Source organism: Bison bison, unplaced genomic scaffold (genome assembly GCF_000754665.1).
Source record: "Bison bison bison isolate TAMUID 2011002044 unplaced genomic scaffold, Bison_UMD1.0 scf7180017864224, whole genome shotgun sequence".
In the NCBI taxonomy this organism is placed as follows: Eukaryota; Metazoa; Chordata; class Mammalia; order Artiodactyla; family Bovidae; genus Bison; species Bison bison.
In genome coordinates this window covers 6,031,863-6,045,571 of record NW_011494796.1, presented here as the reverse complement: position 1 = coordinate 6,045,571, position 13,709 = coordinate 6,031,863, and the positions used below count along the sequence as shown (strand labels likewise).

Sequence of the window (13,709 nt, the reverse complement as noted above, 5' to 3'; positions counted from 1 at the left end):
GCGCGCTGCAGCTGCCCAGGCACTCGGGGTGGCAGCACTCATGGGTCTCCGTACACGCCCGCTTCCCGCACGCGCTGGGGCACACTGTGGGGACAGGCAGGGTGTGAGGCCGCTGGGCGCTGGGGCCCCCACCCGGCACCCCCAAGCCACCAGCCACCCGCCGGGGCCCCAAAGCTTGAATCCCCAGTGTTACATGTTGAGAATTGCGCTGGGGCAGGGAGCAAGTACTCTGCATTTCGAGCGAGGTGAGCAGGGTTTAACATCCAGCCTCTACTAGTTTACTCTGTTTGGTCTTGGAGGAGTGCTTAACGATCTCTGACCTTGATCCTCTTTCTCATCTACAAAACACGGTAGTAGCCCCCATCTTGGAAGGTTACCTGTGGCACGGGTGGTACCCCGGAAGCACTACGTGGACCGTACAGTTTATTGTTACTTTAGAAGCCATTATATGCGCTAGTCAATCTGCATTTTGCATGTGTTCCTTACTGAAATATCCTTAACTATTTCTGATATCTGTAAATATCTTTAAATAGTGTGCAGAAATGCTCATTCATTTTTAAAACATTAAAACTAGTATGTGCTAAAGATGATACTATAGGGGTTGACAAATTAGCTTTAGAAAGTTTGTATCTGCTTGTATCATACCAAAGGTCTCACCCCAGATAAACAAGGATATTAACGTATGCATGTACCACAACCTAATAGATCACAGAGAAGCCCCCATGTCTGATGGTTTTTCTCACATATAAGATGGGTGGGCAGTGTCTCCAGCCCAGACGACCATAAGATATCATTACAAACCATATCCTGCGAGCCCTTCTACGTTAAAGATAAGTGAAAGGAGTATCTAAAAAAGCCAGAGAACCACAATTCTTGTCCCAAACAGATGAGCTGGCATTTATTTCTATAACAATGCCATAAGGATCACACTCTAGGGGTGTTAGAGCAGTGTGCCTTACTAGCAAAGGTGCCTTACTAACTCTCTGTTAGCCTTACTAGCGAATAAAGTGCAAGTCAACAAAATGTGAAATCTGGTTTGCATTATCTGCTTCCTACTTTTTCCATGAGTTGGAAAACACAAAATTATTTAAATATGTAGATTACTGACTCTGACATGCATTATTTAGTAAAGCTTCTATTACTGTTTTTCTTTATAATAAAAAAGATGAAGAAAATCAGAAATCAGATTAAAAACTACATTGACCACCTAGTCTGCCTGTCCACAATGGCACTTTATCTGTACCTCCGTGAAGACTCCCCCACCAGATCATTTTCTATGCACGTGCATGCACACACAAATGTAAACATCTATAAAAAAGGATCAAGTCATTCTAAAAGCATTTTTTGGCATAACATACTGTGAATTCGACAATAATTTAACAGCTGCATCACATCCCATGGTATAGTACATCATAAGTTGTAATCAGTTTCCTATTAGACATTTCATTTATTCCCAACATTTTATTAGGACAATGAGCAGTCAATCTTCATGAGAATTCTTAATTATTTCAATAGAATCAATTTCCAGAGTTAGCCTTGCTGGGTTGAACTGTCCTCTGGGAAGTTGGTACCAATATACACATTTGGTAGCTGCATAGGAGTACGTATTTTATTGCCAAAAGGTGCATTTAAAAACAGCTGTCAGAACTTGGACGTTCAAATGAATACTGTCACCTCGGAAAAAACAAGTTCTTATGATACTGTCAGGCTTAAAAAAAATGTTTGCAGGTTTCTTCTCTGATCATCATCTTTTGACTGAGACAAAGAGGTGACCTTCCATTATTCATTGTTATGTCTTTTGGTAATAGAACCTTGATTTTTAATTGGGCATTTTGCCACCTAGCTAGCTATAACATCTCCCGGCCGCTCCTGTACCTAAAAGCAACCTAGGTTCTAAGCTAATGAGTAAACATTTAGTTTACTCTAGCTAGTAGCAAATGTTTGGGGTGGAACTTCCCAGAAAAGTGCTTCAAACAAAGGGGGCACGCCCGTCCTCCTTGCTGGCTAGGATACAGGTGTAATGACTGAAGCTCAAGCAGCCATACTAGACCGTGAGGTGACCCATTAAGAACAGTGCAGCAAGACCAAAGGAACTTGGTCCTTCACGACTGTGCAGCCAGTAGGCTGACCCTCGACTGCTTACCTCTAGACTTCTTTACATGAATAAGAAATAAACTTGTGTCGTGTTTAAGTGCCTGCTATTTGTTAGACGCAACCGAACAAATCCCAGCTGAGAAGTGCCTTCAGAGCCATGTATAAGCAAAGAAGAAGACAGTGACTGTTGGTTTATGTCATTGTTGTTTACTAGAATTGCCTCTCAATGATTTCTGGCTGTTTCCAAAAGCTAATCTACCCAATCAATTACAAGGAGTAACTATCTCCAGTCACATCAAAAAAGCCTGTTGTTGTAGGAGTTCCTAAAATGCTGTGTCTATGGAAAGCATCATCTTGAAGCTGACACCACCAACTTGTATCTGCAGCAAATGCACACACAGAGGCCACACACTTGACTCTCAGGTATCACACTTGATCTAGTAATTACAGATTAAATGCCTAAGTTCAAAATATCTATTATAGAGGTAACTTCAAGGCCCAAGATCTAGAGAAAGAATAACTCTGCAAATCCTAAGTTCAGGTTTTTAAACTAAAAACAAGAGAGATTAAGACTACCTATCCTTCATTTAATCATCCACCTAGCAACTATTTATTGAGTGTGCACTGCAGCTGTGTGCCAGACCCTGTTCTTAAGGGGTGGATAATATACCAGGTAAGCACACGAATCAAGTGGTGGTACATAGCCTGCCTTGGGCATTTGGGTGCCCAGGAAGGCTTCACATAGGTGTGAAAGGCTGGAGCTGAAAGCTAAAAGCTGAGGAACAGATGAAATCATGTGTAAAAGCGATTAAGTGGCTGCGATGGGAGAAGTGGGTGCTCGTGAAGATGGCAGGGATCCAGTAACAGGTGATGCTGGGAGAGAGGAGAAGGGCAGCTCAGAGAGGCCTCGGGAGCCTGTCCAAGGCACTCTGGCTCAGTGGCGGACAGTGGGCATCACTGAAGATTTCGGGCAGGAGAACACGACGGTCTGATTTTCACGGTAGAAAGAGGTCGTTTGGCAGCAGCACAGAGGGTATGATGGCCAGAGGGGGCCGTGCTAGAAGAAGCGGGATCAAGCCAGAGGAGAAATGTTCTACCGTCCCTACCGAGTTCCTGTAATACAACCGATCTGTGAGGTTCACAGGGTTAAAAATGAAACTAACTGCAGAAACCATGCTCATTTGTCGTAGCACAGACCTGCCATGTTGAGCACACACTCCCCGTTCAGAGCACGGAAGGCCCCAGGGCTGCTCACTGGCCATCAACCACCACCAGGCTTGTGTTTGGAGGAACGAACAGTGGCTAAGAATATTATGCTCATCATCAGAGACTAACTAGGAACAATGTCTACTTGTAAAACCCTTTTTCCCTTGCTTACAATTTAAATAAAATGTTACATATCAATAAAATGATGAGTAGCAGACATCAATATCAAATAGGTATTAATGTAGTGCTAAAGACTAAAAGCATTTAAAAGCATATAAAAATGCCCTGGGTACGCTTAGACTCAAACACAAATGTTGGGCATTTCCAGTACGAGAAAGAGAAAAAAAACCTAACCAAGTATCTGTGGCTAATGTTTTGCACTCTGCTCCCTATTGCACCGGAAATGGCATCTCTGGGCAGTGGTCCTCTGCAGCACACGCCCCTCCGGGGGTGCACTGCATGGAACCGCACCATTAGTCAATTCCTGCCACAGCAACACACGGGCTAGGGAGGTAGGGTTTTGTTTCAGCAACGGGAGCTGCCTCAGAAGGAATTTCGGTAAAGCTTAAATTAGGTAAAATCCTGTTCCTAGACAGAACAATTCCTCTTAAAGGGATCACAAATTGCGACCATAGATCTTCCACGGTACATCACGCCACTGTGCACAAACACATATCAAATACTTTGGGGGAATAAAAACAGGGTGTGATGGGGAGAGAGAGAGAGAAAGGGGACCATTTACTGGAGGACAAACTCAGGGGTGGAAGCCAGAGTTCCCCTGGCTGCAGCACGATCCACGAGGGCTCCGGGAGGCAGGCAGGAGAACCCGCGGAAGTTCAGGATTAGAGAGTCCTGGAGCCAGCCCCAGAAGCCCGCTGTAAATTTTGCCTCATCTCAATGTATATAAATATTATTAGTGTTCAGGACTATTAAGGGATTTCTTGAAAAGCCCCGGGCAGTGTGTCTAGCCAGCAGACGATGGCTGCTCCACGCGAGTGCCAAAACTTAAAATTTAGTACAGTTACCAAATTTCCAATCACAGAGCTATGGGAGAAAGGAAGGAACGTCTTCCTTGGCTTCCATGAATAAGGAGCACACCTGGCGTGATGAAAGGCATTTCTGCCTCTAAGAATAAAAGGAAAACGGAAGGTGCTATAAACCAACAAATACACGCAGGGGGAAGCGAGTGGATTTTGCCCATGAGATCTTTCTGGTCATTGGAATTTTTACAATGACCAAAAATAAAAACAAACGCCTATGTAAACTGTCAAGAAAGCTTACAACAGGTCCCACATCTGCACTGAAAGGATTCGTTCAGGGCCACAATCCCATAAAAACAAGGTGTTGCGCTTAAAAGCTCATTTTCTTCTTTTTGGGGAACAGGAAAAAAGTCACACACATCAACCTTTAACTCTCTCCTTCCCTCCCCGGAGTCCTTGTATTTATTAAATTCTTTCTAGGGATTTTAAAAACGTTTCTTTCTTTTCTTGCCAATAAACTCTTTAACAATCTTTACTTCAGAGAAACTTTTACAAGCATATTTTGGAAGAGAAGATGGAGAACTCAAGTTCTTCACAGAAGAAAAAAATGGGAAAGGGACCACTTAGTCACACGAGTTTAAAAAACACAAACATTTTATCCCAAATAATTTCAAAAGGACAGAACCAGTTCGTGGACACTGAAATAAGGTTAAGTTTCTATATCAAAATCCAGACTAGTGTAGGGTTTTCTAAGGTATTTCTGGGTACCCTAAGGGACATACCGCAGTTCCCCATAAAAAGAGGGTGCCTTTCCTAAGAGACAAGCATCACTCTGCACTAAGGTGAATGGCTGCTAACTCCAGGAAAGCACACTTCAACTTCCCAAGTACATCCGGGAGACATGTGGTCCAGAGAGTGTGTGGTTTTCCTGCCTGGCCAGGAGAGGAGCTGATTCCACCAGACACCATGGGGAGGGGAAGAGAGGGAAGCCCCAGTTGCGTCTGCTGGACTCACAGCAGTGCCCCATTCAGCATAGCCAGAAGCCCACCCAAGGCCTCTCCTCCAGAGACCTCTGAGCCAGCTCGCTGGGGGGATGGGTAAGTCTCCTTTGACCGTTAAAGACATCAGCCAGGCCCGGTCCTGCAGGTTCTGCAGGTAAGAGAGCCCAGCTCCTGAGGACGGCAGCGGGAACACGAGAGGGGCAAGCAAAGGGCCGGTGAGCCCTGGCAGTGGTGCAGACAGAGGGGCAGCAGCACAGATGAGGAAATCCTGGGACTGCGTGGATGCTGTGCCCTGGGGCCCGGTCAGCGGATGGACGCAGCGGAGCCCGGCAGGACCCGGGATCCACAGGCCTCCACCTCCCACGGGGCCCAGCAGCGCCTAGAGTCCCTGAGCCTTTCTGATACCTACGTTCTCTTAAAATAGGCCGCTCACATGGATTTCCGTATATTCACCTGTGAATTCTGGGCCCCACATTTCTAGTCTTCCCTGCTCCACTCCTTAATAGACCTAACACAGAGCTCAGGCTTAAGTAAGGATAATAATGCATCTACAGGATTCCTCTTCTAAGCCTCACAAGTGATCCCAAGGACCTACAGGCGAGGCTGGGCCTCACCACTTCCTCTTTGCTCATCAACTCAAGTGGCACGAGTTGAGGCACGAGGGCAGAAAGGCCCTGCCCTTTCTGAGGGCACGCACGGCCCTGCCGCTTTGGAACTCCATGCTGGTCTTTTCAGCCATGAAGGTGGGTGAGCCACCTTGATGGGATGTCCCAGCTGGACTGAAGAGTGTCCCATCTCCAGGAGCCATGAGGGACTGCAGAGAGGGTCAGGGAGAGCCCACCTCGGGCCAGGGGGGCCCACGGCCTTTTATCCTGCCAAGTACTCTTCCATCTCTCCTGCCTTTTGACCTCAAGCACACACTCCTCCCCACCCACCAGTCCAAGAAGAGAAACCATCAAAGGGGTAGAGAGGAGAGGAGCCACGAGGCTTCCCGGGCTCAAGATGAAGCTGTCTCACCCCGGTGTTTTAGTCTGGAGTTCTCTAAATATGTCAGCTAGTGTGGAAAAGTAGGCTTACACAAAAGTGCTAAGACTTATGAAATAAACCTGGCACAACAGTGTGTGAGCTCCACTCACACGCATATGTATGCACGTGTATATGTATTTACAAATCATACATACAATGAGTAAAGCACAATTTTCTCAAAAGGAAGATAAGAAGAATCTGTCTTGACCGTCTTGAGAAACTGGTACCAGAAAACTCCAGAGAATCACTGCCTAGAAACCCCAGTTCATTTCAGCCGGCTTCTCTGCCTGGAAAACTGTAGCCATTAAGAGGAATCAGGTGGTCACCCTGGTGTCTGAAACATTCAGAAAGAAGAGCTGTGTCCCCTCTAAGCTTTCTCTTCTCAAAGCCAAAGAAACCACCTGCTGTGCAGGAGAAAACATTCTATCATCATAGTGGCCAGACTAAGAGACAACGTAATGGTTAGAACCTGAAGATAACTTCAGTTTCTCTGTTGGAAGCATCAAGGCTAGCGTGAGCACTGGAGCATGGGGAGGGCACCCAGGGACACGCAGGAAGAGCCCCAAACAGAACTCTCGGGAGCCTGCAGAGGCTGGTTAATAAAGGGAGACCTCGGCTCCTGAACCGATAAATTAGTGAGCCTGAAAGTGCTTGTTTTCTCCTGAGTCCAGAGTGCACAAAGGAGTTCCTCCTTGCAGTCTTTCAAGGGGTTTTCAAGACTCAGTTTTGAGTCCTCTTCCTTCCGAAGAGGAAGGGCCCTGGACTAAGCATCTTTGGGTCAGCAGATGGACGTTCTGCAGCACCAAGGCACACAGAGGGGGCAGGAAGTGATACACCTCCCTCCTCACCCCTGCCTTCCTGTCAACTGTCTTCTCCAGCCTTCACTCCTTCCGAGGGGTCAGGAGGTGGCTTCAGAACACACAGGAGCAGAGACCCTCCTGTGGGAAGCTCCCGGAGCCCTTAGATCTGCCCCAGTTCAAACACACCAGGGCTTCTGCAGCCACGTTCTGCCTTTCATCAAGCCCCGATCCTCAGAGATGAAACAAAGTTAAGAGGCCATCATCCCGTGCGTGTCTGAGGCACTGCTCTTCAGAAACCTAGGCGAGCCTCACAGCAGTGCTGCAGGGAGCTCTTCCTTAGAGAAAGTGCTACTGCCCAACCACACCCCGCTTGACCAAGCTCCTCCTCACCGCCACCCAGGATGCGTTTTCCTACAGGGCGCTCCCCCAGGCCTCGTTCAGGTGTCTGGAACTCCTAATAGCCCTGGACAGTTGCTCAGTCTCAAAATTCCAAGGTTGTGATCCTGGCCTCCTCCTGAAGGCCATACTCAAGCCACAGTTCATTCAACATACACGAACATCACTGCTCCTTAACACCTGTCCACAACCTACCTAAGGCTGCAGAAGCAGTCTGAAGAGCTGCAGCACCAGGGCACTGAGCCCAGCGGCGGTCTTCCATGACCGAGGCAGCACACTTGAGGGCTTTCTGTATGCCCTTCAAGGTAACTCCCATTGTCCCACCCAGCTAGCTCATTCCGACCATCTAACCACCTAACGCTCCTGTCCTTTCACAATAGCTGCTGGAGTCTCTCCTACATGAATGCGCTCTGAGTCTAAACACAGGACTCAATCTTATATATACTATTTAACTTAATGTTAACGATCACATGGGGCAGTAGCATCATGCTCATCGGTAGATGCCCACATGGAAGCACAGAGATTTTATAACGTTCCAGGGCCATTAACCATCCAAGTGAATAACTATCAAGCTGGAAACCTGGGCTTGGATCCCAGATCTATCTGACTGGGTGACAGGCTCTTCCCCTGCTCTGCTCCATGCTGGCACGAAGTTCTCGCCAGGCTCTGCTGTCCAAGAGCAAAAGGCTAGGGGGCTCTTCTCATGCCACTTTTCTCTGTAAGTTGGCATCCACCAGGAAAAAATAAACCACCAGTCTCAACATCCTCTTTCTTCCCCTTAAGGTGAACCACTTAGTCTGGAGGAAGGACAAAACACGAAACATGATGCTCTGGAGAAGGGTCAAGCATGCAGGTGAGAGTAAGGATGATGTACCCACTAAGCATTCATTATTTATTTGGTGTGTGCGTTAAGTCACTTCAGTCGTGTCTGATTCTCTGTGACTCCACGGACAGTAGCCCGCCAGGCTCCTCTGTCCATGGGATTCTCCAGGCAAGAATACTGGAGTGGGTTACCATGCTCTGCTCCAGGGGATCTTCCTGACCCAGCGATTGAACCCATGTCTCTTAAGTTGTCTGCACTGGCAGGCAGGTTCTTTACCAACAGCGCCACCTGAGAAGCCCTGTATTTATTCAGTTCAGTTCAGTTGCTCAGTTGTGTCTGACTCTTTGACTGCAGCACGCCAGGCCTCCCTGTCCATCACCAACTCCCAGGGTTTACTCAAACTCATGTCCATTGTGTCAGTGATGCCATCCAACCATCTCATCCTCTGTCATCCCCTTCTCCTCCTGCCTTCAATCTTTCCCAGCATCAGGGTCTTTTCCAATGAGTCAGTTCTTCCCATCAGGTGGCCAAAGTATTGGAGTTTCAGCTTCAACATCAGTCCTTCCAATGAATATTCAGGACTGGAATATTCAATTAGGATGGACTGGTTGGATCTCCTTGCAGTCCAGGGGACTCTCAAGAGTCTTCTCCAACACCACAGTTCAAAAGCATCAATTCTTCGGCATTCAGCTTTCTTTATAGTCCAACTCTCACATCCATACATGACCACTGGAAAAACCATAGCTTTGACTAGACGGACCTTTGTGGGCAAAGTAATGTCTCTGCTTTTTAATATGCTGTCTAGGTTGGTCATAGCTCTTCTTCCAAGGAGCAAGCGCCTTTTAATTTCATGGCTGCAGTCACCATCTGATTCTCTATTAACTGGGTTACAGCAAATAGAACTCTCAAAGACATTCTTCTCTCTCTCAAAGGCTGAGCCCTGATGAGTCTATCAGCAGCCCTCAGTGCTTAGTTGCAATGGTGAAGCAGTGGCTCCTGTTGTAGAAGGCGCCTAGGGCATGTTCTGTGGGGCAAAGGCGACCACATATATAAGCAAGTGTGCTGTCAGGAGCCAGAGCAGCCAGACCCGGGGAGACTCGGTGACCCACAGAACCCTTTTCACCCAAACAAGTCTTGCTCATGAGATTAGATAACCAGAGTTCACTCTCTTCGCCAATGCCTATGTCTCAGCAAGGCTCCAACCTTGGTCAGGAAAAAGAAAAAACAGGTCTGTGCCTTCCCCTTGGTTGGGCACATAAACATATATAATCTAAGATCACAGAAATAGCCAAGTTCCAAGTAGATCCCTACTGACTAGTACACAGGTAAGCTACGATGTTTGGGGATATGTTTCATACTAGCTACTAAAGGCATCTATGAGGATTTCATTAATGAGCAAAAGAAATGATCATCCACAGAAAGTAACACCGGACCCCTGTAGTCTCCAGGATCTAATATGCAGCGCTGAGCAGACTATTGAGAACACAGAAGAAAAAGAAAAGAGGCAACAAAGAAACCAAGAGGGAGGTTATTCAGGGCACCATTATTAAGTAAAAATGTCAAGAGCTAATTAGGAAGAGTAAAGAAAGAGCAGCCATCAATGCAGACACAGTGCAGGACTCCAATTCACAGCAAAAGCTAAGTGAGGAGCAGAAGGCAGGCCAGGAATCTTCCTTTGGCTAAACTGCTGGTTTTGGTTACTGTGGGTGCTGTGATTTTTTTTTTCCTTCCCTCACAATTTTCATAACAGCTTGACTGAAATAGAACTCATACACAATTTCACCCATTTAAAGTGTACAAATTGATGGCTTTTACCATATTCACAGACTTATACAAACATCACCCCAAAGAGGAAGCTGTCTACCCCTCCCCTGCCCCGCTGCTCCAGGCGATCACCGATCAACTTTCTGACTCTACAGATCTGCCTCTTCTGAACACTTCATACAAACTGAATCATATACTACACCAGGGGGCCCCCGCCTCTGGGATCTAATGCCTGATGATCTGAGGTGGAGCTGATGTAACAACAGTAGAAGTAAAGGTCACAATAAATGTAATGTGTGAATCATCCTGAAAGCCCCCCCACCCCCAGCCCAACATCCGTGGAGAAAGCGTCTGCCCCGAAACTGGTCCCCGGGGCCCCATGGCCGGGGCCAGCTCCCCACGTGATCCTCTGGGTCTGACTCTCCCACTCAGGACGACACATTCCAGGTTCATCTGCGCTGTGGTGCATCAGTCCCTCACCCCTGCATTTCCTTTCCTAAATTTTGACTTTGGTGACCCGCGGGCGACAACGCTGGCCCCACAAGCCCTTCTGTTCCTGTGCAGTGAGAGAAACACAGGCATGGCGATCAGAAGCTGATGTTTCCATCAACTATTCGGACTCCAGGATCTACTCACAGTCTGGATCTATTCTAAAGGGAGAGAGACTTGAACCTGTCACACTGACTAGACTCTGTCATCCTGATAGTAGGAAATGAGAGGAGAAGCCACGCAACCTGTGGAGGAAGGGTCCCCCAGTCTGAGAGCCTCCTGCTGGCTCTGCCTGATGGAAACTAGATCTCCTCATGATCCTCACCTCTGGATGAGGGCCTGGCAAACGGGAGTTGATGCTGCCTCTCAGAAAGGCCTCTGGAGAGGGGAAGGAGGGAAAAGGAAAGGAAGAAAGTCAGGTGCTAAGAGGGGAGGGTGGGCCTGACTTCCACTGCCTCTGTGTTTATAAAACAGAATATACTCTTTAGAAAATCAAACTATGCTAATGTACTCTGCTGCTGCTGCTAAGTCGCTTCAGTCATGTCCGACTCTGTGCGACCCCAGAGATGGCAGACTGCCAGGCTCCCCCGTCCCTGGGATTCTCCAGGCAAGAACACTGGAGTGGGTTGCCATTTCCTTCTCCAATGCATGAAAGTGAAAAGTGGAAGTGAAGTCACCCAGTCGTGTCCGACTCCTATTGACCCCATGGACTGCAGCCTACCAGGCTCTTCTGTCCATGGGATTTGCCAGGCAAGAATACTGGAGTGGGGTGCCATTGCCTTCTCCATAATGTACTCTAACATCTTCCAAAGATTCCTTCTGCTGAACTCACATTCGAAGCCTGTATAAAAAATTTTTACAAATACGGACAAGTTCTAATAGTAGGAAAAACCAGGGAAAGAGACACGGAAGCACGGACCTGCCCCTGCTCTGGGGTCTCTGCCGGCTTCTCCACACGGAAGCACAGGGTCTCTCACACCCCTCACCCCTCCCTCCAACTCTCCTTGAATCTTTCTCCAAAGAGGAGGAGAAACATCCCCACCTGATGAGGAGTTCTTCTGAGACTCTTCCCCAGTTCTGTGACCATCAGGCGTGAGCACACGAGGTACCTGCTGTCACAGACAAGTCAATGGACAGGGTGGGAAAAAAATATATATTCTTTTCACACACTTAAAAATTACTCCAAGTTATTTTAAATTTGGAACTGTTTGTATATTCCTTATAAGTTTATAAAACTCACACTGCCCCTCATGACTAACTGAAGAGGAATTGAGAGAGTAGTCTATATTTATAACTTGTCTGCTTGTGCGTGCTCACAGCCCTATTTCCACTCCCCGTTACTGTACACAGAGTTATGTGAGGTATTGTGGGCTCCTAAACTTTGCTGATTTCCAAACAAGGCAGGCCTGTGTCCCGCAGGGACAAATTGGGGGCTGTTTCATCCAAGTGGAGACCAAGCTCGGAGGGAGAGGCCTCCAGCTTTGTGGTTTTGGCTGCATCTCTTAAAACGGGGGTTAGGGTCCATTTCTGGGCAACTACACGCCCCCTGGTGTTGACCAGTACCACTGCTACTGATACACTGCCTGCCGCACATGCCCACGAGCAGCTCCGTGCTGCACAACTGTGGCTACACTCCCCTGCTGCCTGTTTACTTTGGTAGAAACTGCTGGTCCAAAAGGTGCGACGTTTCAACGAAACATGAAAAAGCCCCTTTCCATACGCATAAATATTTATGTCAACATAATTTAAATGAATCAACTGAAGGCAGCCACTTGCAGGGAAACTACTATTTAGAAACCAGCAATGTTTTGGATACAGTATGTCAACATCGGAACCGCTCCCCAGGAGACAGTGATAACAGAACGCGTGAGGTCGCCGTGGAGGTAGACTTTTACAGTCTGTGTGGATGGAGACTGGGACACGCAAACCCGCACACGTAGATGAGTTATGCTGCAGCCTCTTGTTAGGTGTTGGACAAGTCCCTCCAAAGCTGCCTCCTTGGGAGCACACCCATCTGGCCGAGGACCTCACAATTTTGCAAAGCTCCCTTGGAAACCTCTTTTGAAAAAAAAAAAAAAAACTCTTCTGGGGATCATAGTACCATTCTTTGCTACAGCCTCAAGGTGGGGCACGTCTTCCTAAAAAGGGGAAAATGATCCCTAATTACATTTTTTTCCCTTTCTTTCCTGATGTCAGAAGGGGAAAAAGGCATCTCCGCTCAATTCTCTGGCTGCTAGTAAGCTTGGGTCCCTTGGGTCACCTGGATTCCACCCTCACCCCCACCCCACCCCCCTGTAGTACCTCTTGAATGACCGGTCTCTCAACATCTTTGGTCCATTTTCTTCTTGGGAGCTTAAGTTCTGAGCGCATATTTTTAAATTTGTTTAAGCCCTTGAAGCTGTCTATGCTTTTTAAACATAGCATTGTGCTTTGCGAATTTTTTTAGGTGACTAGAGAGAAAAATGCCTGCCTACCCCTCCCCCTTTTCTGTAATTAAATCTACCCAAGGAGCATGAATAACAACCACTACAGATCACAACCTTCCAGTGATTTATTACCCTCCAGCCTCTCTGGTCGTTTTTCCCTTGATCTTGTTACTTCCTGGTGGCACACTTTTGGACTTGTAAACATGTATTTTGGAGTATATTGTTATGCTAGAACGCCACATTATTCTTTTCCGTTATCTAATCTGATTGCTGGCTCTATTTCCTGGAGTTAAATTATTTTTACTACTGTTGAGAAACCACAAAAGATCCACCAGACTTTCAAAGTACAGTAGACCCTGTTATAGGGAGAGAAGGAGGAACCGGTGTCCCAGGTAGTCATATGTTCTGGTTAATGGAATTACCACACGAACTTTATGAGAATCACTTTTTGGAGAACTGGACACACAGACACCCCCAAATTTGCAGAACTTACATTCAATCTATCTCATGATTCCAAAGTGCCATGAAAAAGCACACAAATGTAGAATGTTGGCATGTCCTTGCAAAGATTACTATTAAACAAAACCTACTGTTCTCACAGAATTCTGTTGGCTCATATTTATATTTTGTTTAGTTTTTATTTTTTGTGAATGGTGGGACAGCACATTTAATAAAAATGTTATGAACCTGGCCAGAATGTATGC

The 13,709-nt window shown here is 46.9% G+C and overlaps 1 protein-coding gene across 1 annotated transcript in view; it reads right to left on the bottom strand.

Moving 5' to 3' along the window:
* Window positions 1-13,709, bottom strand: part of IGF1R (insulin-like growth factor 1 receptor) — a 300,375-nt gene that overhangs the window by 60,698 nt on the left and 225,968 nt on the right. The window contains 1 exon segment of the mRNA XM_010845844.1: window positions 3-84. Coding sequence (XP_010844146.1) covers window positions 3-84 — 82 coding nt within the window.